The following is a 27,983-nucleotide window of genomic DNA, read 5'->3' as shown; positions in this document are numbered from 1 at the left end:
AGGTCCCTGCTTAGACCCCTCCTAGCAACCTCCCTTCAGAGCAAAGGCTAATCATTTACTCCTGCTCTCCATTTCTTATCATTTTAACTATTTATCCACGCAGAAATCTTCTCTATTATCTCATCACTACTTAATTTCTTTGAAAGTCTTTTGAAAGAGACACTGTCAATAGCCTTTACAAAACTTCAGTAGAATATAAAAACCAAATCAACTTATGGCCTTGTTTGCTGAGCTCTTCAGAGTAAGGCAGAACTTGTCTGTATGAAAACCGTGTTGATTCTGTGCCAGTAAATCATCTTCATCCATGTGTCCACTAATTCGTCCTTAACTATCATTCCTACTAAGCTGCACGGTGCTGATGTCTTGCTGAGGGCTTACAGGTTTGTGTTTCCACGAGTTCCCCAGAATATATATATATTTTTCTTCATCCTTGAGTTCTCTTTGGTGAATATCATCCACTCCTAGGAACTTGTTATTGCTTGTTTTGACAACTTCTTGTACAACCTCTTTGGCAGTCACTTTAATTTCTGAGAGTTTCTGCTGCACCTGCCCCATAAGAATGGTTTTGCAATGTGAATGCCTCCACTTACCTTCACAGCAAAGAGCAACACAAAGTATCCATTTAGCTTCTCCCTGCATTGGCCTTGTCCTTGCTGTGTACTCCTTCCATAACCCTCATTATCCCTCAGAGGGCTGAGGGCTTTTTCTTCTTGGTACATGTGAAAAGGTGTTTAATGGTATTTGGGGGAGATTGAGGCAAATAGATGAAATTCTTCAACCTTTTGCCTATTTTTACATGACAAGAGTTTGACCCTTATGTTTTTTTTATTTAGCTAAAACTTCAGGTTTTTGAAGGGTATCTTCTCATTTCCAGTGATTTCTGTTGCTTTGCTGTTTAGCTTATGCAGGCTTGCTTTCAGCTTTACTCAAGGCTTTCTTAGCAGTTAGCATGCACTGGCACTGTACTTGGAAAAAAAGGTATCCTTTATTATTCTCCACATCACTTGTAAGAATGTAATTCTTTTAGATCCCCCTTGTAGCTTGAAAAGTTCATGAATGAGACCAACAGCTGGTTGGACTCAATAAATTCCCATATCCCTTCCACTCTTACATTAAGATCCTCCCAGTCTGTTCAGATTATTATTACAAAATAATGAATGACAAGTAGAAGGAACAGTGTATTTTGATTGCTCATGCTGGTGGACAGAATAACTGGACCTTAGATGACAACAAAGCAAAAAAGTTAAAACTATGATATTAAATCTTTCAAATGGCAGGAAATGCTGAAGTTTTACACCAGCCTCGGTGCTGTCTTCTTACAGTATAATAAATCTATATTTAAAATAACAGAAACCTAACAGATAATAATAATATATTCTACAACCTTAAATACGCACATAAAGAACTATTAGATATGCAGGCATGGAATCTGCAATATGTTGTACTAAAAAGTAATTCTCATGGTAACACCTTATTCTTAGCAAGGCCTGATCAAGACCCCTTCCCTATGTATTTAATAATTCTTTCAGCACCTGTTCGCTTTCCACCCTTCCAAATTAGCTGCAGGGGCCTGCCTTAGAAGCAAGGAGAAAGACAACTACATCATTAGCTGAGCTGGAAACATGGATGGATTACCAAATCCCAGCAACTTACATTACTGTTAGTGATATAGTCTCTGCCACATACCAATTAAATTTTCACACAAAAAAGGTTGTAAGTTTTGGCATACAAATAACAGCCTTTAAAAAAAATTGTTAGCATCATAGCAATAGCTGTGTATATACCTAATTACATAATTAAAATTGTATTACTTAGTGCATGTACATAATTAAAAGATTAGTATCTGAGATGTTATGCAGTTACATTATTCTTAAAGACTGTGCAAACAAGCATGTGTGCTTAAACATGCACACACACACACAATAACATTGTCTATTTAGAGGTGCCTTCAGACTTAAACTGAAGAGTCATAGATTTACAAAGCGCAAAAATACATGAAAACAAATTGCTATTAGGAACATACAGAATACATTGTCTGGAATGTGAAAGAAGCAACTGTCAGAATACGGACACCACTTGATATAAAACAATGAAGCCCTTCCATGATCAGTTAATGTGTTTGCAAATACACTATACCAGTCTGCAGGGTTTAAAAGAGAAATGTTTCTTCCAGCAGATTATGCACTTAAGTCATCTCATGAATTAAGAGTACTAACCGTTAAATTCCTACAGGCTTTGTGACATGCTTGACACAAACCATGTGTGTACAATACTGAACATTTTCTTGTAGTATCAGATAAATTTGGGGGAAAAAGGGTAGTAAAGATTAAGCATGAACAAATCAATTATTCTTCTAATTTTTTAAAAATCATATCTGGGCAAAACTTTCAAAGAATACACAAACAGCTTATTAAATAAGAACAAATATTTTGGATGTAGAAGGGAAAGAAAATACAGGTAAAGACAAATTTATTTTCTAGAACACAGGACAATATTCAAGACTATTTAAAGCTGTGGCATGAGCAAGTCATAGGGTTATTACTGCTAAAACAGTAAATACTGTTATTTATCCTACTGGCATAATTAGGTTACAGTTACTGTCTGTTTGGTCCTGAAAAAATCCTGAAACATTGCTGCATCTCTTCTGGATTTATAGACTACATTCTACATTTTTTCAGTAACTGAACTGAAGCTTCTCTTTCCTCCATATAATTTTTTAAATTCTGTTATTTCCCATTTTAGATTAGGAAACGATTTCATTAAGATGCAAACAACCATCTTCAGTTCTATTCCTGTCTCTTAACATACACCCTACTCAAACGGAACCAAATGAATACCCCACACAAACAGCAAGTAGAGCTTATAAAAATTCAGCAGGGTTCCTGGTAAGTGCATTCTTATGACAAAACAATTTCTGCAAGAGATAGTTCTGGTACTAAAGAACATACACTGCTTGCAAAAATTAGTCAAAATGTAGTTGGTTAACAGTTGGCTTCAAAAAATTACTCTGAAAGACATTATTAACATTGCAATAAAATAAACAAGATCACACATTTTTGGCTTTTCTGAGCATTAGCTTAACATGCTGGAAGATAATTGTTTTCTGTGGGAAATGTATCACCATCTCATTTTCTCCATCATTACTGCCTGGATGCCAAAGCAAACAAACTAGATACTTAAACAGCTGAGATTAAAGAGATCTGAAATGAGCTATCATACGAAAGTAAATGTTAATAAATAAAAGTTAGAAAACCAATAAGAACCTATTTCAGTCACCAAGGTATTATAGGTTCTCTTCATATAAAAATCTCTCTTTGATCTGAGGCAAATGGCAGTTAAGGACATCTCTACTTTTGCACTTAAACTTTTCCTTTTTAGAAGCACCTGATAATTTAAGTAAATTTGCTATAGGCAATCCAGAAGCTGACCAGTGTTGGAGCGTACATGTCAGATGAAGAAAATGAATGAAATAATGATAACCCTTCTGAAATGGAAAACAAACAGTACTCATCTTCCTGGTGCTACGGAACAAACTTTCACTAACATACATTTCAAGACTTCACCCCAAATGATCTGGATATAAGACCTTTTAACAAAATAATTAGGCCCCACCAAAACTGAAAGCTGCAGTAACTTTAAGCCACAGCCATACCCGTGTGCATGCACTCATGTGAAAGTATCGCACACACTAAATTGCACTGAGGCCGTGACAACATGCAACTTAGTAATGTGCAATATCTCCACCAGAGCAAGCAGAATGAGAGCTTCAGGGAAGAAGGGTATGGTGCATTCAGGAAGAGAACAACATGCTGCTCAGGGAAAGGAAAATGGTTCAGGCAAAGGTGTGCATGCTACTACTTTGGAAACCTGTGAATTTGAGAATTACTGCTTCATCCACTCAGAAAAAAATAAATAAAAAAAATGAAAGCACCACCTCCCTATTTCAGGGGTGCAAGTCTCAAGGTCCTAATTTTCCTAATATACACAGTGAGGTAGGTGAGGTATGAACTAATTTGATTTTATAGAACTTTCATGAGCAAAGTAAAACACATACCCTGACTTGCTCCAGATAACCTAACAATCTGCCCTGTCAAAATGCTACATTATTAGAAAATTTTAACAGAAATTTTTACACTAACTTGTACTGAGAACTGAAGTATCTAAATCCAGTAAACTTGTCTTACTGGTTCTTACACTTATAAAGCAAGCTGTCATCTTCTCAGTCCTGAACGAGAGTGCTGACGAAAAAATTCCTTCAGCTCATCCCTACTCCAGCATAACCCTTTTTCCACAGTTCCCTGTTCCCTGTTCCCTATTCCTCTTCCTCCACTGTTTCCTCTGGCTGAGTTTTAAGAACAGTTTTGGTGAAAGAAAGTGATGTTTACTACATTCATGGACTGCCAAACAATGCTACCAGTTACAGTATGTACCTTGCATCAGATTTTTGCTTTGATACATGACTAAATACAGAACAAAAGACAAAAAAAAGAAACCATGAAAAAAAGAATACCAATAGGTAAAAGGTAAATGGAGCATTTACCAAGAAGTGGTAGTAGTAGTAAAGTGACCACAGCAGCAAATTTAAAACGAGAGCAAGAAAGACCAGAGTTTGCTTGAAAGTCAAACAAAAAGAGAAACAGATAAAAAACAACTAAGTGTGAAGGATCAAAACTATCAGAGGACAAAAAACTATTTTGCTGTTGAGGAATTAGCAGCATTCACACCTATCATTTTCCTACCTCATGTTTCCATTCCTACCTCATTTGCAGGGAACGTCAAATGCAACTCGAGCAATGCACATGGCATGAGACGTTCTATTTAAAACGGCACCGGTGCTTCACACATCAGTCAGCAGGCCCTGTGGTAACACATGTCTTTGCGTTCCTCCTCCAAATCACAGAATCACAGAATCACAGAATCACTGAGGTTGGAAGGGACCTCTGGAGATCATCTAGTCCAACCCCCCTGCTCAAGCAGGGTCACCTAGAGCACATTGCACAGGATTGCATCCAGGCGGGTTTTGAATATCTCCAGAGAAGGAGACTCCACCACCTCTCGGGGCAACCTGTTCCAGTGCTCTGTCACCCTCACAGTGAAAAAGTTTTTCCTCATGTTAAGATGGAAGTGTCTGTGTTTCAGTTTGTGCCCATTGCCTCGCGTCCTGTCGCTCGGCACCACTGAAAAGAGTCTGGCCCCATCCTCTCGACACCCTCCCTTCAGATACTTGTACACATTGATAAGATCTCCTCTCAGCCTTCTCTTCTCCAAGCTAAACAGGCCAAGCTCTCTCAGCCTTTCCTCATAAGAGAGATGCTCCAGTCCCCTAATCATCTTTGTGGCCCTTCGCTGGACTTGCTCCAGTAGTGCCACATCCCTCTTGTACTGGGGAGCCCAGAACTGGACGCAGTACTCCAGATGTGGCCTCACCAGGGCTGAGTAGAGGGGGAGAATCACCTCCCTTGACCTGCTGGCAACACTCTTTCTGATGCAGCCCAGGATACCATTGGCCTTCTTGGCCACAAGGGCACATTGCTGCCTCATACTTAACTTGGTGTCCACCAGCACTCCCAGGTCCTTCTCAGCAGAGCTGCTTTCCAGCAGGTCAACCCCCAACCTGTACTGCTGCATGGGGTTATTCCTCCCCAGGTGCAGGACCCTGCACTTGCCTTTGTTGAATTTCATGAGGTTCCTCTCTGCCCACCTCTCCAGCCTGTCCAAGTCTCTTTGAATGGCAGCACAGCCCTCTGGCGTATCGGCCACTCCTCCCAGTTTTGTATCGTCAGCAAACTTGCTGAGGGTGCACTCTGTCCCTTCATCCAGGTCACTGATGAAGAAGTTGAACAAGACTGGACCCAGGACTGACCCCTGGGGGACACCGCTAGCTACAGGCCTCCAACTAGGCTCTGTGCCACTGATCACAACTCTCTGAGCTCTGCCATTCAGCCAGTTCTCAATCCACCTCACTGTCCACTCATCTAACCCACACTTCCTGAGCTTGTCTATGAGGATGCTATGGGAGACAGTGTCAAAAGCCTTGCTGAAGTCTAGGTAGACAACATCCACTGCTCTCCCCTCATCTACCCAGCCAGTCATTCCATCATAGAAGGCTATCAGATTGGTTAGGCATGATTTCCCCTTGGTGAAGCCATGCTGACTACTCCTGATCACCTTCTTGTCCTCCACATGCGTGGAGATGGCTTCCAGGATGAGCTGCTCCATCACCTTTCCAGGGATGCAGGTGAGGCTGACTGGCCTGTAGTTGCCTGGGTCCTCCTTCTTGCCCTTTTTGAAGACTGGGGTGACATTGGCTTTCTTCCAGTCCTCGGGCACCTCTCCTGTTCTCCATGACCTTTCAAAGATGATGGAGAGTGGCTTAGCAATAATGTCCGCCAGCTCCCTCAGCACTCGTGGGTGCATCCCATCAGGGCCCATGGATTTGTGGGTGTCAAGTTTGCTTAAATGATCTCTAACCCACTCCTCCTCCACCAAGGGAAAGTCTTCCTCTCTCCAGACTTTCTCTCTTGCCTCCAGGGTCTGGGGTTCCTGAGGGCTGGCCTGAGCAGTAAAGACTGAAGCAAAGAAGGCATTCAGGAACTCTGCCTTCTCTGCATCCTTCGTCACCAGGGCACCCACCCCATTCAGCAAAGGGCCCACATTTTCCCTAGTCTTCCTCTTGCTGCTGATGTATTTGAAGAAGCCCTTCTTGTTGTCCTTGACATCTCTAGCCAGATTTAATTCCAAACGGGCCTTAGCCTTCCTCGTCGCATCCCTGCATACTCTGACAACATTCCTATATTCATCCCAAGTGGCCTGTCCCCCTTTCCACTTTCTGTAGACTTCCTTCTTCTGGTTGAGTTTTGCCAGGAGCTCCTTGCTCATCCATGCAGGTCTCCTACCTCCTTTAATGTGCTATGCTTCTATTGGAATCATTATACAAATATTTGCCTCTCCCTCTCTTCACAGATTAAAAACTGCCTTCCTTAAAAAGTAACCTATTAAGGGAACAACAAACATAAGTGAAACAAAGAATACACAGGCTCTTACTACATACGAATATTAACACATTATTGTAAAAGCTACTACAAATGGGAAGATCAATTTAAGAACAACGTGCAAAACCACATTTCTTTTACAACTAAATCACTGTCAGTTGCTGCCGAAGGATACCTTGAAGCCTAGGGGAACTTATATATGAATTCTGTGACACCTCCAAACACAAAATTACCTAAGCAATACAGGGTAGGACAGGACCAGAAGACAGCTCACTGTGTTTACCTTTGCCTCTTTGCCCTAGATGTCTAGAAATAATGAATCACTTCCAGGTTGGGAAGCTCCATACTGAGGGGCTACTGAGAAAAACGGAAAAAGATATTTTCTATGTCATTCCCTCTACTCTGTATGCTGAAAGTCCTGGAAGGGAAAGAGATTTTCCCTCGGAAATCTTTCGGGATGCTGCAGTTCTGGTGCTACTTAGGATTCTTCAAACAAAACAGCAACCAAGCAGCCAGTGCTTTAAAGAGTAACTATGCCATCAATAAAGATGATTTAAAAACCTTTTTGTTCTATCTGTAGCACAGTAAAGTGCACAGAGGTAAAAGGCCACTGAAATACTTCTGAAGAAAAGCCTTCACTTCTTAACATTAACCAAAAGCAGATCCCACAGCCACCCCTTGCAGGCCATGTTCACCAGCCCTAGATCATATCTGAAACCACCCATAGGTATCCCCTCAAGTACGTCAGAATATTCTTTCGAGAGGGGAGCCCAAACCAGACACAGGACTCCAGCCACAGTATCAAAAGTGCCAGCACGGTGCAAACTCTTGGAACGCTTTTCACAAAATAGCCTGATCCTAAAAAGAACTCCTGCCAACCCTGTGCTCTAACATGCATCACCTGTGGAGGAGTGAACGCGTGCACACACACAAATATATATATACGCACCCCAGGCAGAAACAACAGTAACAGCAGCTCTGGAGAACATCAGTCCCAGGCACGGGCAGAAGCAGCAGCAGCTCCAGGCACAGCTGCCTCTTGTCCCAGGCACTACACCCAGAGTAGGGCAGCAGAGACAGGGCACGGAGCACCACAGGCAGCCTCCCAAGCGCCAGGCAGAGAGCAAAGCCGTGGGACACTCCTCGGAAATCAGCCCCATCCTGAAAATGACTCCTATGGAGGCAAGCAGAACGCGCCTTCCTGCAGAGATCACAGCCACAAGCAAAGGCTCTGGCTTCTCCAAAGGAACAACTTGCTCTGCAGCTGCTTTGGCACCTCTCTTCTTCAGGCTCCGTGCACCCCCATCCAGGAAGGCTCGGCCTCCAGCTTCAGCCACCCATTAGGCAGCCACAGGGACAAGGAGCTCAAGGCAGCAAGCCCCCACTCGCCACCTCCTCCTCCTCAGACCTAAAGAAGCACCCCCAAGGGCCCCTGGGACCTGAGGGGCCCCTCCCACACACTCCTTCTGTCACCCTGCCACAACAGCCCCAAGGAAGACAGGCCCTCTCCTCCCCAGCTCAGGCCACGAGAGATCCCACCTCTGCACACACCAGCGATGGGGAGTGGGCACACTGCAGAGCAGGAAAGGAGGGCTCATGCAAGACTGCAAATTCAACAGCTCTTTTATTGATGGCCGCGGGACCTTGTGCTGGTGGGCTGGGCTAACACCTCCTTCCCCGCCTGGGCACGGCCCCCTTCTTCGCCCGCTCTCGGCTGCCTGCTGGCCGCGGGGGAACCGCTGGCGGGCCATGGGGCCCAGGCAGAGGGCCTTGAGAGGCCGTGGCCCTCCTGGGATGATGGCGATGCCCCGCTGTCCAGGCCACCCCATACAGGCCCTTGCTGGGCCATGCCCGCTTTGCTGCCGGTGGGTCCACCTCCGTGGGTTCCACACAGTCTTCAGGAGAGTCTACCTCCATGGGTTGAACCCCAGCCTCTTGCAGACAGTCCACCTCCATGGGCTCCGTGGCACTCCTCGTGAGACCACCAGCGGTGACTCGCAAGGGCCTGACGTTGTACCGGGCGATCTCCCACTTCCGGAATGCCCTCTGGCCGCTGAGGCCCGCCCTGCCGTCCATTCTGAACGGCAACATTCTTCAACGCACCTCGCGAAGAGGGGCAGCAGCTCCTTTTGGCCTCCTTGCACCCTGCCTGCTCCAAGTCTCCTTGGCGCTACAGGAGCCAGAAGCTCGGTGAGCTGGGCCCCACTCCCAGGCGCCCTTTTTTATGCCGCCTGGGACAAGGGGCAGTGAGGTCACTGGTGACAGCAGCAGGCCACTGTGATGGCGCCCAAAGAGGGCGCCGAGTACAGCCAGAGGGGCCTATGGCCTGAAAGATGCCCTCCTGGCCAAGAACCGGCGGCTGAGGGCCCCTTTCCTTCGCATCCTTCCCACCCACCATTTTGCTGCACACACGCAAAGGCTGCCCCTGCGGTACAGGCACTGCCATCGGCCTCCTCCCCGCATCCTGGGCTCCAGCCCCCTCCTCAGCCCGCGGGCCCGCCCCTTGCCTCCTGCCACGATGGCACCGCCTGCCTCGCGCTCTCCGGGCAGCCCAAAACGCACACAGCCCTCCACGTGCCCCCTCACAAGGGATGCCCGCAGGGCAACTATCACTTCCCCCACCTGCCCGCAGCACTCCAACACCACCCAGGCTCGCCTTCTCCTCCAGCGACCTCCAGGTGCGCTCGCCACTCCTCTTACCCCTGCGCTGCCACCACCACCACCCCCCAGGGCCTTTTCTGCAGAGCTGCTCCTCAGCCAGCCCGGCCCCAGGCCGCATGGTGGAGGGACACTGGTCCACAGCAGGTGCCGGGTCGTGCGTTCACTCCCCTTCTGCTCTGCGAGGTTTCTGCCAGCATGCTTCCCCAGCCTGCGGACACCCTCCCCTCCAGGGCATCAGTCAACGGCCTTCCGCCCTCCCCACTCTTTGAAGTCACCCACAACCCTGCGGGAGGTGCTCCCTGCCCACCGCCTCCACCCAAGCCCTTCCTTCACACCTTCACCGGCATCAGCCCCAACACTCACCCCAAGCAACACCGTCAGCACCTGCCCCTCGAGGGTGCTTTCTCCTGCCTTTTGCAAGACACTGGCCTACCCGCCTCGCAGCCCACTTCTCCCCTCCTTGCCTCACCCAGGGGCTACCAGGAGGCTGCGGGAGACTCTGTCACAGGCCTTGCTAACCTCCGGGCAAACGACATGCATGGCTCTCCCCTTGGCCCACGCGGCCAGGCAGCTCCTCAGCGCTAGCTCCCAGCTGGGGCCCGGCACCGCTCGCCCTTGGAGAACCCCCCGGCTGCCTCCCACCACCTCCTCTACGCTGATGCCATTTCAGCTCCTTTCCCACCCCAACCAATGGCACATTGCCTTTCCAAGGGCAACACAGCATTCTGCCTCACGGGCAACCGTAGCCAGCTCCCTGCGGCCCTCCGACTTCTTCAAACCTGCTGCAATGTCGCAGCAACACTGTGTCAGCACGCCTGTCACAGCTTACCTGCTCCCCCTTCCCAAGTGCACAACACATCACAACTGACTTTGTGTGACAGAGACAGTCAGAGACTCCAGCTTGGGCTCAGAATTAGCTGGGACCTTATCTGACTGATTTTATATAGTAGAGTCTCTAAATTGTGCTAGAAGTGGCAATTATTCTTCAAATGGCACAAGACTGAACATGGACAAACTCAAGACCACTTGTTAATAAATATGAAGAGTATAGTAAAGACCACATTAAGCGTTGAGTGAAATGTGAGCTGTCGTGGAAGCCTTATGATAAATCCCTGCATACAGCTGAGGAAGAGACATGAATCAAGCATCTCAGAAGAAACATTCCAAAGAATCCAAATACAGTACTAAATACAGGCTACTGCATGTCAGAGAACAGTGAAGATGAATTCAGACTACTTGAATGAAAACAGCATGAGCTCTTCTTACATAATAGAAGTAGTTATATATGACAGGCAGCTTCACATCCTATCTTCTCCAGACATAGGCTTTTCTCGCTGTATTATGCACTGCTGATATATGTTGTCTTTCCTACTCTTCTTCCTGCTGTTTCTCTAACAATACTTTTTTCTTTCTTGATTCATCTGTGTCACAGACCCATGAACTAAAATTCTCTTTGATACAACCGACTTTGCTGACTACCCATGCAAAAGGAAGCCATATCCTAAATGTGACCCTCTTCCCATGTTCCAGGGGCTAATGATCACAGTTTAGTAGATTAATAGTATCAGTTTATAAATCTGCTCACATCTTTCAGAAGAGATAATGGAAGTATTAAACACTTATGATCAATGAAAAGTCAATAGCAGTTTCTCAATAGAAGGGCTGTTAACTTTCTGGCCAAATTCCAGATTAATTACTCTCTACCTAGACAACCCCTTCATTTCAAATGGCTACAGCAGTATCATTTACTGTTCAGGTTCTCACACAGCATGATACAACCTGCTAATTGCCACAACTTACCCAGAAATGGCTTAATTCCAGTAACAGATAACAAAACTCACATAAGGCAGACATAGGAACAGTGACAAACATTTGGTAATGGGTTGGGAAAGCAGTTTAACATATTGCAGGTTTAAAGTCCATTCATATTTTATACATGCGTGCAAGATGACACAGAAAACAGCAGTGTAGGAGATATGGGCTGTATAGCATTTAGAGTGAAGAGTCCTTGACTTCACCCCATCCATCAGCTTTTTAAAAAAGGAGCAATGATTTCAGCACCTGATTTAAAACCTATTTAATACATTAGCAACATGCTAGCATTTCAAGCTGTTAGCAGGTGAAAGCTGATAGTTTCACTCATCACAAGTACATTACAGCACTACCCCAAAAATTATTTTGTTGGGGAGTCTCCGTGAAGCATATTTAAAAAATACGCAGACAAAAAAATCCTCCTTCTCTTATTGCAGTAGTTTACAGGCAGAACACAGAAGCGGTAACTAAGCACAACACTAGGTATGCACTCTGCAGATGCATTTACAGTAATGTTTTAAGTTGGATAAAGAAAGCACTCCCCAGTTTTTCCCTTTTCATGTGATTTGGTTCTTACAGTGGAGAGGTCTGAGAGATCATGAACTAGATTTCTCTCTGAAGAAACTAAACTGGAAAATGCACTACAGGAGCATATCTAATACGTTCCAGCAGCAAACAGGTACTCAGTCCACAAGATCAGACTACAACTAGCCCAAAGTAAATAACTCAGACATGTACAGCATAGATGTCAGATCCTCAGTGTCAACTGTTTTGAATGAACCTGCTGCTACTGAGTTGCACTAGCTGTTAATGCCAACATAGCTGCAGACCCACTGTTTGCTCAGGGGTTTGGGATGTGATGTGTAGGCTGGTTTGTTTTTTAAAATATTAGTATATACTACAAGATAGATCTCTGAATCTTTTTTAGGCGACCAAGTCCAATCAAATTGTTTTTTTAATAGCCAAAGGGCAGGGGGGGATGGGGGGGAACCATCAATGCTAGAGTTTTGAAAATCTTTCAGATTTTCAACTCATGTCTTTGAAACATGAGCTGTTGCAACTGCAAAGTATTTGTAGTTGAACTGATATTATACATGTGTAAGATTTAAAACAGAATTTTCCAGAAAGGCCAAGAAATCAACAACATACCTTATTGCCTCCTCCACCGATTGGCCAACTATGTTTGAGGAAGGACCTGGCTGAGACAAAGGCGTCAGGCTAATCACCCATTTTACTGGCTTGTAGTACTCATCACTGGAACTCAATAGGTAGAATAGTGTGGTCAGGAAAATCACCTGAAAAAACAAGTGGAGCTTTAAGTTAAGAGGCACTAAATACTCTCCAGAACTAGAGTGCGCAGATATGCTTCAGATCATTTAATTTCATTAGAAAAGGTACAAGGCACTATTCCACAAGTCTGGATTTAGAGAAACATACACAGCCATAAGAGTAAGTTTCTACCCTGCTCCCCAAATGACTTAAGTTATATCTAAACATCATAACACTTTTAGACCTTTTCTGCTTCTTCACAAATTTGCATCTAGATCAAATAAAAGTTTGTTGTTTTTGTTTTTCCAGCACATTTAGCAGATCAGAACTTTATTAAATAGTAGCATCTATTTTCAAAAAACAAAAAAGCCCAAAAAACAAATCTGAGCTGTCAAGAGTCATTCTACAGCTAGATATAGAATATGGCAAAAACAAAACAGCCTCACCCACACCACAAACAGGAAATTTACAATATTTTTAAGCTGCCACTCCTGACTGAATACTCCTTGCAGAAGTATGAATATCTGTTTCAGCAGAAGTCATGACAGTTGCATTGTTTCACAGAGTCTAAAAACCAGAAAATACAATCAAATCATATTAGCTTCCTACATGTTGCAGATGACTGTTTTACTTCAAGGGGGCTCAGCAGCTTCTTTGGCTAAGCATACGTCACTGAAATGTATTCAGCCTTCAATAATACACCTCAACAAGGAAAATTCATTATGTTCCAATGGTAAACCATGGCTTGTATTTGTTTCATCTGCAAGCTTTAATTCTTGCATCTTTCTTCACAAGATTAAAAAGAACCCTTTCCCTATTTCCAACCCACTGGTATGCTAGAATAAGTTCTATCTTAATTTTTTGGATAAACCAAGCTGTCTGGCCTCTGTCTCTAGCCTTCCAGTCTGCAGATAACTCAAGTCCTTCTTTTGCATTTTCTCTGAACACACTCTTAAAAATGCCAACAGCACAATGTGCAGTATTCCACTACCAGTCTCAACAATGCTATTCCTTTGCCCTCTTTCTGTTCCTAATTTTTCTCTACTCAGTAAAATGCTACTACTCCCCCCCACCCCCGACCACAGCCTTTAACTTGGAAGTCACATTAAGCTGTTCTCCTCCTGTGATCCCTTTCCAAAACATCTTCTATAGGCGTGGGCTGCACTTCATCTTCCCAGGTTTATAACTCTGGCCCTGTGTGATAAACCAATCTATCAAGGAAGTCATTACATCAGCACATTTGATCAGCAGGCTGTTAACATTCATTCTGCAATCATAAAAAAATGAATTAGGCCTAGGCTTTATAGGAAATAATCCAGCACTCGTGGCATTATCAGCTATGCTTTGTTGCAAACTCATCAGTTCTAGAACAACTTGGAGTAAGTAAATCTTTAAATCCAGTTCAGGCTTAAACTTGCTCTGTAATGCCACAAAAGCATGGCTTTCACCTTGACAGGGCCTGCCACTTCATTTCACGATTTAGCTACAAAACTCATCATGCTGAGGCAGCCATCCAGCTGGTGTTTTGTCTTCTTTCCACTGGGATCTGGCTACAGACCCTTCTTGCAGTGCTGCTTTCAACACAGTAAGCAGCATATTGCTGTAAATAAAATAACCTCTCATCCTGATGCTCACAAAAAGCAAAGTGAAAAACAGCTCCACTGCATCGTGTTGTATTAGGACAGCCCCATTAGCTTCTGAAGATATTGCCCCTCAAAGAATATGGCAGCTGGGGAATAAACAACTTAACTGCAGCAATCAGGCAGAGTTTCATCCCCTGTGGTAGGAGAAACATACAGGGCTGACTTAAGGCAGGCTGTGAGCCAGGGATCAGTTCAAATGGCAATCAGCACAGCACTTGCATTGACTGGAAAAGCTGTTCCTCCCCCATGTTCACAAAAAACTTGCCTTCTCAGAGAGTAATAGATACACCAACACGAACATACCCATCTGCACTGCAGAAGCCAGTGACAGCTGGGATGAACAGCAATGGAACAAAGTGGTGTTAACTGAACTAAAAACTATGAAAGGATGCACAGCTTACTTGATTCCTGTTAAGACAAGGTGCATGTAACTATAGCACTATGCAAAATCAATTACATTTTAGATCAACTGCAGTTTGGAAATGAACATACGTGTTTCAGTACTATGCATACAAAAATACAAAGGAGGAATCACAGAATATAATAATTTGACATTAAGTGGCTTGCTCTCTCATCCAACAAGCAGAATAGTCTCAATAGTACATTCAGCAGCAAAATCATGTTTCTTTCCCTATGTCTACTAGACTTTGAAAAATCTCAGACTTGTTTTAGAGGATATCAAAGATTTCAGACATTATGCAAATTGTTTCCTAACCAGCAATTCAGGATCCCAGGGATGACTCTGAGGAGTCACCAAAGATTATAAAATAAGCTCTTTCCATTTTTAAGCACTTGATGGATTACTATTTCTTGCTGTAGAATTTAAGCTATATTCCCAAAACCTGAAACTTTCAAAGCTCTAATTTGAGGGGGAAAAGAGACTGAATTCAAGGAGAGATTTAGTGGTAAAACACTCTTAAAATTGTAATTCAGCATTTCCATGTATATCAAGAAACACGTGGCTTAATTGCTTGTGTGTCAGTTTGGTAGACTTGGGAAATGTTTCTGTATCTGCCATCCACATTCAGTTGTTTCTGCCCAGAGGCTTCATTCTTGACCGGTGGCGTGTGCGTGGTTTTTTTCTTTTTGTTTTTTTTTTCTTTTTTTTTAAAGCATCAAAACATTCCATATTTCCCTGAGGACTAGAGATGACCCTCTGCCAAATGCAGCTTTTCTCTTTTGATCTTTAACAGAGTACAAGCTGAAAACTTTTTTTCAGTTTTGCCCTCTATAAAAGTTGTGCAAATTAACCTTGTGTAATCTGTTACAAAGTAGGATGAACCTGTGCTGCTGATGACAAGGCCAAAGGACATTTTTATTCACCAAAGCACAACTATCTTCACTTTCACCTTATATAAGCAGGGAAACAACAGATGTATTTGGGTTTAGAACAGAGTGTCTATTTAGGGTAGGAGTCCTTTCTGGTTTCAAGTTTCCTTTTATCATAGGAAAGGGAGCCTGGAAAACACTAGAAACTGTGTATACACAAGCACAGATACAAACATACACTCAAACTAGAAGTAAAATAGAAGTGGCACTCTTGTAACTAACAATCAGTGTTCAAGTGTCAGTTGAGGATCTTTTTTTAAAAGTCTTACTGGACTGTGGAAGAGACATGCTACACATTTTCTATGGAAATATTTTGATAAAAGACGTTTTTCAAAATCAAGGTTCTGAACAGTGTCCTACAGTCCATGTTTTAAAGTGTAATTTTCAACCACTTGTCAAAATAAAATTCACTATTTTAATTTTTATGCAAAAAGACAAAACCTGGATTGAAATGTAATCAACTCAAAAGCTAACCACTTGTGGAATTACTCTGTTGGAATATTTAAATTCTTTTGCACCACTTCAAACTGACAAGAACTCTTCTGCAGCAACTAGGAATTCTGCAAAATGAAAAAATAAAAGTACAGTTACAGCTCGAGCAGAGTTTTGTTTTAAACCCAGCTCTAACTAGACATAAGCTAAAAGAATTCCTTTGGTTTGATAGTCCTTTTTTCTTTGTTAACCCATTACATATATCTTTGTCAAAACACAGGCATGGCATTTTCAAGTGAGTCAGCTTTTTCAACTTCCACTGCTGGACCAGAGTAACACAAAAAGCATGCTCAAATACTGTCCAGCTACCTTTAGGGTTCATTCCATTCAAAATATAAGAACTCTGTTCCAAAACTGCATTAAAAGAAAGGAGAACAGAGGGAGGATACTGGGCCAGGTAGCAATCAAAGATACAGCAACAACTAGTCTAGAACAAAGGTAAACTCTGAAACTATTTATCTTCACATTAAAACCAACTCTGTATAAAAGCTTTCCCCCCTCTTCCCCCCCCCCTTAGAAACTAGTAAGCTTTTTCCTGGGAAACAGGGAACTGTTCAAGACTTTACAGAAGAGAGCAGGGAACAGCTCAAGCTGAAATCTCAGCTTAAAGAAAAAGTAAATTGTTAACAACATCCACTCTTCAAACAGGTTACTGAAAAAAAAAAAAAAAAAAAAGATCTTACTACAGCAAAAGATTGAGGTATGCCTTGTGACCCTGGCAGAACAAGAACTGAAGAGGTTACTTCCGGTTGTCTCCTCCTCACCTGAAAGATTTTCTCTTTAGCTCTAAAGGAAGTCAAATGAATAGAAGGTAAATCTATAATCCCATGTGGAATTTGCTAATGATGCATATTGCAAACGTTAAGAAAACCACAGGGATCTAATCTAGAGTCACATCTAGATTTCCTCTCCTTATTATATCAAGTTGTTGCAGCAAGGAAAAAGAAAAAAGTACAAGGAAAAATTGAGAATATTATTATTATTAATATTTCTGCAGGAACTCAGTGTCACACAGAAAAGAAAAGTATCTAGGATTCAATTAAAGTTATGTTAAAAAGTACTGTAAAGCCAGGCAAGTTAGCTCTCCTAAATTCTCACAACAGCTAACTATTTCATTTACCTATTGCCCCAAATAATGGGCTGTATTAATCTTTATTTAGTATGGCCTATTTACTGTACATTCTAAACTTGAGTTCTTTCTTTCTCAGTTATAAGCCATTAACAAATCCTCACTAAACACTATTAAAACAAGTTTCATTATTTTAACTTTTTGTGCTTTACAAAAATCTGTTTCTTTTTGTAGCAAGAGTCTTTGTGAAAGACTTCCATAAATAAGAGATACAATGATACCGACTAGACAAAAAAGGCCTAGGAAGCATGTAACGCAAGCAATTCTTTTATAGTACCCTCCCATGCACTGTAATAAATATTATCCAGGCAGACACGCAAACTTTAAATATCTTTGTAAGAGGCAACTCAAAACACTACCCTTAGATATAACATTTTCTATACAAATGGAGGCAAGCACATCCCTTTACACTGACATTTAAAGTACAGTAACAGGACGTTGAGTTGCTCAGTGATTCTTTTTTGGTCTTATTTCTTAAAAGCTGAAGTATTTCTAATTTACCAACTTTGCTGTTGTGTTTTTGAATTCTACCATTATCAAGAACCTATAGAAAGAACCTATACTGGCAGAATACATCTATTAAACCAATTTTTTCCTACATATGAAGGTCACTATCAGTGCAAAATAGAAGCTCATGGACAAATTCAAGAAACCAAGACTATAGGACTGATGTATTCTGGTGGGGAAAGCTCTATATAACCATTTTAAGTAACATGTTCAGTCTCCAGTAGATACGGAGAGAACAGGGCAGCCTTTAGGGCATCTAACTTTAAGAGTATTCCTAGACACCAGTATCCCAATGAGCTCCATAACTCAAGTTGACTGCACAGTGCCCCAGAAAGTGGCAGGGCCCTGCCGACAAACAAAAAGGCATCTCAGCAGCAGCAGCATGTAATCAGGTCAGTGTAAGGCATTAGGCATTTAGAGCTAAATTTTTTTGTCTGAGCAGTATGCGTGTAGCAATTATAAGTGGGATCTAGTAGATTGAGATGATCTGCAATTGGCCTGTGAACTAGTGATTTTTAAGTATATTAAACTCTCAGAGATAATTTCCAAAATGTTATCATGGGTGAAGTACTGGATTAAGGAAGAAAAGAAATGAAATATGCACATGTGATATTATTTTCTTCATCAACTGAAAGATAACTGCAGAACAATGAAGCTCAATAACAGTAATTTTCTTCAGTTCAAGACAGCAATTTAATTAAGTCCTTTTGTCATTTTTCTTGACTAGTGAAGAGAATGCACACAGCTGCTTTGAAATATCAGTATCCATTACTTTAATTATACACCTTTGTATCCTAAGACCTCCCTCCTGGGGAAGCATCAATGGAAGCAATGAAGTTAAACTGGCAAAAGACCTTTTTTTCCTACAACTTTTGAATTCTGCACTTAAAAAAAAAAAAAAAAAAAAAAATCAGGACATGGATTTCAGTCAAGTTTCCAAGATCAGTGTTTGTTTAGTTAAAACAGAAAAAAGGCCCAAGCCAAAATCCTTAGTACTACTCAGCTGACTGTCCGAGATCTAGGTGATCACAAGCCTCCAGCTCTGTTCCAGCTATTACAGGTTGTTTTGGAGTTTGGGGGGTGGGGAGGGGGTGTTTTTAAGTAGCAATTGTCACAGCAAATGGTAAGAAAGAAGTTACTTCTACCTTTATTATTCCACACAGCTGTGGCTAGATTTAGAAACAAAAGAAACTCTGAATAGCTTGATCACATAATACACTAAGAAGTAAGACATGCTTTAAAGAAAACATCTTTAATGAAAAGGCTTCAGACACTGCTATTCTGTGTGTGCCATAATATTAGTAAGAATTAACTTTGCATAAGCATCATTGTGTAATGAAGAGCTAACAGAGGGTTAAATAAAAATACCACAATTCCCTCGCACAGATTTGCTAAAATTACTTCATTAAAAAAGGGAACTTAATGTAATCCTTGTATAATAATCAATCTTACTAAGATTTTCCTGCAATTTTTTTTTTCTTTTCTGAAAGCACTGGCTTGTTTAAGAATATGCTTATGAGGACCTGCTAATTAGATTTCAGCTACAATATAGGATACCACAAGTTACAGCTCAGGATCTAAAGATCTTCAAGGCCAGGAGCAAGAGTTTTCCCACGAGTAGAAAGATGAAAGACTGCCAGCTCTTGAACGTAGAAAGTTACACGAATCTTGTTCCTTTGCCTATAATGCCTCCAAACAACAGACCTGGAAGTTATGTAATCTTAATGAATTTAGATATTAGAACACTCTAGAGAATGTTTTCAATCAGGTTTGATTTTCACTGTTACAACATATGCAATTAGGTTCCTTCAGTAAAATGGAGAGTGTAAGTCTGTGGCATGCTACTTACCACCGAGAGCACAAAATTGAGAAGAGCTGTCCCGCTATGGAAGAGAATTGTCACTAACGTCGTTACTGTGGTAAACAAGAGGCTCACATTGCGACTCATCACTATCCACAAAGACTCCAGGATCTAGGGGCAGGGAAAGGGAAGACAAAGTCAGGCACTGCAAGGTATTAGGTAAAACAGAAAACTGCTTGCAGAGCAATTCCTCTCTGTCAAGCCTTATAAAGAAGAGATTTAAAATACTGTCTCCCTCTCTCATTCCAAAATTACAGCAGGTAATATTCAGTGAAAAGGTCTGCTTTGCCAAAGACAAGTTTCTAGCTAGACAGTTACAAGGTTTGGGGTTCTCACTCCCAAAGCTCAGAATTATTTCATTACATAGAATTTCAAAAACTATAGATGTGGTGATGTTTGTTTATTGTGATTATGATCACCATCGATTGTGACCAGATCTTGTCTTGGCAGAGAAAACTCATCTTTTGCAAAATGGAAATGCTAAGTCACACAGAATAAGAAGTAACATTGCAAGGCAGAAATAAATCTGAAGACAGCTTCAAATCAAGTAATATAATCTTTTAATAAATTAGCTTTAAAAACATGTTTTATGTTAATGAGATGATTTTTATAATGTCTACAGACAACTATACAGGTTGTGATTTTGCATAGGGATACAACAGTACATCAAGCAGTTACGGAAAATAAATTAAACAATGCTAGACAACCTATTAAATTCTGTGGTGCTTTGGGGCACTGATTGCTTATTAACTATAGAGTGGTTTTGAGACATGCTTTTAAACACCAAATACTCAGTACAGCCAAATTAGTTTATGTACTGATGCAGAAGCAACGGTCTGAACAGGTCAACACCTTGAGGAGACAGGAAGGACGTAAAGTACAGGAAGGCACATGGAAGCATCCTAAAAGCAACAGGCAGTAGTTTCATAATAAATATTTCATTCAGAAGGAATACAGTCAGAATGTATCAGCCAAAGCAATCCAAAGATGTAAAAGAAGAAAGGTTAGAAGGAAAAAGCCATACCTTCTATTAGACTAACTGATATAACTGGAAAAACTGTAAAAGCTTTGACACAAAAGCCCTTCTTCAGGCCCAAAGCAAAAAGTGAAGGCTTAAAAACTAAAAGCAGTTACTCTTTAATATCTTAATCAATTAGACTTGAGAGGAGAAAAAAAAGCAGTTGGCATTTGCAGAGCAGATGAAGGAATGCAAGTCACATGATCACCTCTCCTTTGGAATAGAGCAAGACACATGTAATTTATTAACTATAAATTTGGGAGGGAATAGCCCCTGAGGAATTTGACAGAGAATTAAACATGTAGTAAAGAACAAGAAGCTCTACTTAGTCCACACTTCTTACTATTTAATGGGAGTTATGAATTTTATTTAAGGCTTATCTTTCGAACCATTTTTATTAGTCTCCCTTGAGAATTGAAGTGAGCCTAGAAGTGAAGAGGACGTTCTGTTGAAAAATGTCCTCCTACTGGTACCTGTCCACTTCTTTCCTCTACAGGTTGAGGCTTCATTCTGAGGGTGCAGCAATGGTCTAACTTCATGCAGTCACCAGGTAACTTAGGACTGTAAACACAGAGGCCAGTGATTTTCTGAGGGGACAGTCTGCAGCTAAAGCAGAGGCCTGTTCACCCATAAAAGAAAAACACCTTAAGCAAACTTATAATATTGGCTTGTTTTGAAAGCAAACATAAGTACACTAATATAGCATAACTGCACAACTACCTTTGTACTGAGTGGCCTAGTAAGAACAGTACTGCCATGTCTAACAACAGGCCACAAGCTTTATGCTAACTGTACAAGCCCCAAACTCAGACATTTAGGCCTGTTACCAGACCTTCCTGTGTGAACTGGAGCTCAGCACCACAGGTTTCTTACAATGTGGAGTTTAATCCCAGAATAACAGCAAAGGACTTAAATAGGGGCACATGTTGGAAATAGAGGCACTAACCTTGAGAACCAGGAAGAGTCTGCTTTTGAAAAGAGGAAAAAAAAACAAAACAAAAACAAAACAAAACATGCAGCTAAGTAAGAGGAAAAGACAACCCCTAAACTGAGGAACAGGATAAGGCACCTGCCCCTCCAAGCATCACACATTTTGCAGTCCAGGGTGGAGATTAAGGCCTGAGAATTGTTTAAAGACAAAACCAGTTTATAAAAGGGCAAGACCCCTAATTTGGGGGAAGGAAGAGGGGAGAAAGAAGGTGCATACTCCAGTTTCAGCTTTCCTTGTTGAAGAGCTCTTGGGCCAAACCCGATCACTTTGACTTCTGCGACTCAGACCATAAGGACAGTGGCTGTAGGTGCTAACTACACACCATTAACGTGATGGTATTGTGTACTCACACCTAACGTAGGATGTGATTGTTAAGGTCTACCTACTTTGAATACATAGTGATAACGATTAGAGTGGAAGACTATTAGCATGAAATGTGTTGTTAGAAAAGTCAGTCTAAAGTTTGGGTTTAAACCTTAAAACTAGCCCGACTTACTAATCTTCTAAACACTCACCAGAGCAACCTTTAATTCCCTCAACTGACACAAAGACACACATTCGGGTGCAACAAGTTAGCAGAGCTGCTATCGGCAGGGAGTTTGCAACAGGAGGGGCATGTTCCAAGAGAGCTTACTTCTGGCAGGGGCTGAGGGAAGGCAATGATACTGTGAAAGTTTCTTTCAGGACAGTATGTTCCTCCAGTCTAAGTTGTATTCATTTAACAGTTTCCCTTGGGTTTTAAGCTAAGGAGCTGACAACCAAGAGCATAAAACCGCAGTTAGTCTCAATGTGGCAATCAGGTGGCCCATTCAAAACTGGGAATGGTTCTACTAGATGAACATCCTTGTTAGGGAAAATCATTCATCAGAGTGGTTGAGCTAGCTATCACCAGCATTCACTTCGGAGTAAGTGCAGTTGGTGCCTTTTGGTCAGCTTTGTTTTTTTCTTATGGAAACAAGCGAATCTTTGGGACCCGTCTTCAACTGTAGAGTTATTTCCCCACTATGCATACGTATGACTAATATTTTAAGACACATACTTCTCATCACTAGGACAAGAAGGTAGACACAAGACATTAATCACGTTACTGAATACACTGCCAGAAATAGCTCAAATACTCCAGTAACAGGCACAAAATCAAAATATAAACCTGCATGTAAGAGTTTACAATGGTGTTCGATTCCCAAAGCATACTGCAAACAACTTTATAAAGCTGGTTACTATGCACACATGATTTCCACACCTCTCCAGCTGAGACCAGCTCACCAAAACACAACTTGGCATGAATATTTATGCAACAGTAATACTCTTATAGTAGTTATATGATAACTGAACACACCTCTTTCCCCCAAACACTGCTTTACAAATAGCCTTAAGAGACCAGTGTTGGAAAACACTATGCGGCTGTATAGAATTCAAGACTCCCTTGTGGAAGAGGCAGGGATAGGGCTGTGTGAACACTGATGTGTCACAGTTCCCGAGTTTGTTGCATCTTTCCAATTCATAAGAGTCAAGCCATCAAAATTGTACTTAGTGCTCTTCAGCATCTAAGGTGTCCTAATGCTACAACATAAGAAATACTAAATAAAATGACCAATATCTGAAAGCAATGGTTTAAAAAGCACTTGACACCCCACTCCCACCCTCCAAAAAAGAAAGGTTACTTTTTGAGAACTTCAAGTCAGCAAACTTCTGTAAGACTGGTAAGTTCATGTATCTAATTCAACAATGAGCATTATATAAATAACAGATTTATAAAGGGAATAAAACTGGATACAGAAAAAGGCATTAGGAAAAGTAACTTATCCTTGGATATCCCTTTGTAAATTTTCTCTTTTCTTCTTGCAAAAAGATGATGAATCATCATCCTAACAACTCAGAAATGACAACAACAGAACAAGTCAATAAACCTTTAATGTAAAAGACAGGTAACAGACTTTGTGAAGAATAATATATTATGCATAAAATTAAAGGCTTCCTGCTTCAAATAAAAGCTGATTTCAGAATAGATGTCTAAAAGGAAAGTTCTGATCTAACCTTTAGGGTTCAAAAGCCTATTTTTGGAGGAAAAACAAAGCAAAACAAACAAACAAAAACCTTTGCTTGACCTGCACATGAAATGGAGGCAAAACAGCAACAAAAACAGGACTATGCTGTTGCATCATGTCTCTGGCTTTCTGAAGGTAAAGAAAACAACTCCTCCAACAATACGAGTCAGGTTGAATTTAACTTGCCCCCAGAAAACTGGCATGTATTATGAAGAGAACACCAAATCTCCGAATGTTTTCCTTACTAGAAAAAGATGCATGGGACTTGAATTATTACTGAAGAATGGAGTGTATTTGGTATAAAGTCTGGTGATTACTTGAAGAAATTTTCAGGGCCAGAATAAACATTAGGATATGTGGTAACTCACTGAAACATCTGATAAACTGAAATTAGATGTCAGCCTGACTTGATTTGGAACATACACATCAGTCATGCTAAAGGCACGGATAGAGAAACCTAACTGAGCTGGAAGCTCACAGCGTATGTTTTAATGGAAGGTCTTCTGTCTTCCTGTCTGGGAAATCTCTGAAAGAGATGCTGGCTGCTGGTGGAATGATAAATAGTCCTGGGAAAGAAGCAAGAAGATCAATTTCAGGAGATGTGAGCAATGCCTCACATATCATCAAGGGAGTTTTGAGTGATCACTCACAGATGTAGCCAGCAACAATTTACTTTTTCAAGGTTTTAAGCCTTCAAGAAGCAGAAGAAAAGGGAGCTGAAAAGCAGGTGAATGGGGAAGAAGAGAGGCTGTTTCATTTTTCAGAAATTAAATCTTAATAGTCCAGCTTATTGCATATTTTAGTCACCTGAGAAAACTACCTTAGGATATAAAATGAGGTGCAAAATTTGAGGCAGAAGTGAGGACCCCTTCTAGCTCCCTCTCCACGACAAGAACAAGATGGAACAAACCCTGCTTCAGAAACATGTCACTGGAAAAAAAACAGGTTATGATACTACTGCTTCTACTGAATACTAGGAAAAAAAAAGTTGAAAGGCAGCAAGGCTGCTAACACCAAGGCAAGGAAAAGAAAACTGATGATTTTCTAAAGCTTATCTTTATATAAAATCTTTGGGCAATTTACAAGTTTATACAGCAAATTACTTTAAAATAATTAAGGTCTAACTACATCAGACTAAAGCTAAGTATAACTGCTTTAATGAACAGCACGTTTTAAGCAGGGTATAGAAGTCTTCTGTGCTTTATCTGATATTCGTAGTTAAACTATTGAATCAATGCACAGTGTTACAAATGAAACAAATGCCAGTAATTCCTCAGCATAGCTATACCAGCTATTATTTAATTATATGGTTTCAACTCTAATACGGAAGTTTCTTCCACTATGGAAAAACCTAAAGTGAAATGCATCCTTTTATCATTTTCCCTTCAGCAAATACTCCTTCTCTTACTAAAGAGGATGAACACTTACTATGATTTTCATGAATAGAAAACAGCTTATCTGCTAATAATTCCTATATGACACCATCAAATAGCTGCATTTCCAGAGAATACAGTAATCTGTACTACTTTGAAATATTTCAGAAAGCAAAGAGGCTAGCAAGACAGTCTCTCTATGGCAAACTCTAGCCACTATTTATGTGTACACAGCTATTACATACAAGCCATGTAACCTTAGTTTATTCTTTTCCAAAGGTGGACAAAGTCTCACTGTAGCTGCATATTCATACCCCACTTCTTTATAGTTAACCCATTTGTTTTAAATGGTTTGTATTTAAAAAAAAAATGTTAATGCACTTCTGGGAATTTACCTTGTCTTGCTATATGCTTAAGAATTACAGATAGCATTGACTGTAAGTGTTCAAACGCAGAAAAAAATCTACAATTTTGACTAAGCCTTTAAAAAAAATTTAAATACCATTGATCCTTCCTAGTTTAGAATGCCATATTATCATCAATTCTAATAATTTACTGTTGCTCTTCAAAATGCCAAATAAAAGATTTTTATTTTCTGATAAAAATGTAAATCCACAAAATTTCCATTGTATCCCAGGATAGTTGAAGCAACTTGCTTAGAAACACCAAATGTAAGTTAGAATCATTCTGATCTTATCACATCCAAGTTTTAATAACTCAGATAAGGACACAAATTAGGTTTTCATCAATTTTCATCTGGAACAGTGTGAGTAATATTTATGCAATGGATTGTGTACAAGCAAGCCAGCAAAGGGAATGCTGCCCAGTAAGGACATGAAATCAGGAGTTAGTTTTACACTATACTGAACAGTGTACAGTCTGTCATTACAGACATGAGTGTATGCAGAAAAAGAGACAGGTGTTTCCCCACAGCTGATGAGTAATAATGAGTTCATGGATATGACCAGGAAAGCAAGTCAATCATTGGCATTTTTTCCTGTACTTCTAAGGCAGATTGAGAAATAAGTATGCTGGCTGGATGAAAGTTTTTACTATTACTGTATTTCAGTCTTACATACTTATTCTCTTTTCACTATTTCCTCCATTATTCTAGTCTATTTAGATTGCTACGGCACACTTACTGTCACGGTTTCTAAGTACCCTGTGGCAATGCTGTAAGTGACATGGCTAGAACCTATCGTGTAGTTTCTCTTCTATCCCTCTTGCCTAGAAGGAAACTGCATATTGATTTTAAATGATGATGTGTTAAGCATTTTATAACTGTGCCTCAAAATTGCATAGTCAACACTGAGAAAGGGTTAAACAGGATTTTCACTATTAACTGAAAAAAGGTTCACTAGAATGAGAAGTTTCTCTCAACTTTTTGACCCACATTTCTTTTACAACAGAATACATAACCACTTAAGCAGCAGTGCAGGGAGAACAGAACGAACACATGCCCATTAGTCAAAAATCAAGGACAGCCTTGAGGTAAATACTAGCTTAAATTGCACCCACAGCAATATTGTGTGGCAGGTTAGATATAAATATTATTTTTCCAGAACAGTTTAATATTAACCTGAAGATATTTTGTTTTACAACAGCAGCTCAAGTCAAAGAGGAACTGTATCATGGATTCTGTAGGTTAAGAATTCTAGACTTAACATTCTTAAAAAAAACAAAAACAAACAAAAAAAACCACCCTTCAGTTGCTTCAGTTTGGATTGATTTCAATCTGTTTTTCCTCCCCATGAGGTGAAAGGTCCAGTGCATTAATTCAGGGATTCACACAGTGTAAAATATTAATTTCATTCTCCACAGAACTTTCATAAAAAAAGAAATAAGCTGCTTTCAACCCAATGAATGATAATTTGAGGGAAAAAAAGACTACAAAAGAGATATATATCGCTCTCACCACCTCATGATATTTTCTTCAACTATAACTTTGACAAGTGGATTTTTTTTTTTTTAAACTTTTATTTAGATAAATGCCATTAACTCTGCACTAAGCATACAATTTACCAAAAAACAAGGCTGAAGAAAATTTGGCAAATATCACAATTTCTAGGAAAGACAGATGAAGCAAGAGAAATTCCTACTAACAACCTCCAAGAAATAAGAGTGGACTACAGAAAGTGAAATATTTAAAACCAACGTGCAGGCCACACAAAATCCTACAGTAACAATCTCAGTTGGGAAGGAGAAGTTTGGTAAGCTAATATTAATGCAGATGTTGAAATCCGAAGGGCTTCCTCATCACAATTGATTCTGCTTGCTTGCATGATGATATTCTAAGTAGATTTACAATAATTGCTTAGGTAATTTAAGTAACACTAACACTGTTTCCATAGTATTCCATGTATTTGAGTGTTATTTAAAAATAGCCTTAGTGGTAATCAAAGGAGAAATTAGCATCAGTTAAAATGAGACTATTTTGTTAATAAGGATGTACGATACATACCGAAAGAAACGTCTCAATGTTATCATGAACAAATGACGCAACATCTTGCCAGTCCAGAATATCACCAAGCCAGCTGTTCTGACGGTTTATATGCCATTTGTGTCCTTTATGTCTTCCAGAATGTGTTATGTTCTTAAAAGAGACAAAGATTTAAAAGATACCAGACTTTTGAGCAATACACAGAAGTGAGAAAAATCAAAGACTAAGGTTTTCTTAATGAAGAACATGTACAACACGCATTTAAAAACTTAGAGCTGCTTTTATTTACATTTTCAAGAATACCTGGAATACCTGGAAGAAAGTGTTTCTCTGTACACCTGAAAAATTAAAAGCTGACAGAAAACTATAGTTAAAGTTATCCCCTATAGTTAGTTTTGTATATTGTACTGATTCATCC

At 40.7% G+C, this 27,983-nt stretch overlaps 1 protein-coding gene across 1 annotated transcript in view; it reads right to left on the bottom strand.

Annotated features, from left to right (window-relative positions):
- Nucleotides 1-27,983, bottom strand: part of TMEM245 (transmembrane protein 245) — a 90,436-nt gene that overhangs the window by 18,517 nt on the left and 43,936 nt on the right. The window contains exons 11-13 of the mRNA XM_067292171.1: nt 27,587-27,718; nt 19,684-19,806; nt 12,615-12,760 (exon numbers count right to left, since the gene is read on the bottom strand). Of these exons, the coding sequence (XP_067148272.1) occupies nt 12,615-12,760; nt 19,684-19,806; nt 27,587-27,718 (401 nt within the window). The remainder of the gene's footprint in view (nt 1-12,614; nt 12,761-19,683; nt 19,807-27,586; nt 27,719-27,983) is intronic.

This window comes from Apteryx mantelli, chromosome 2 (genome assembly GCF_036417845.1).
Source record: "Apteryx mantelli isolate bAptMan1 chromosome 2, bAptMan1.hap1, whole genome shotgun sequence".
NCBI lineage: Eukaryota > Metazoa > Chordata > Aves > Apterygiformes > Apterygidae > Apteryx > Apteryx mantelli.
This window is presented reverse-complemented; position numbering and strand designations above follow the sequence as displayed.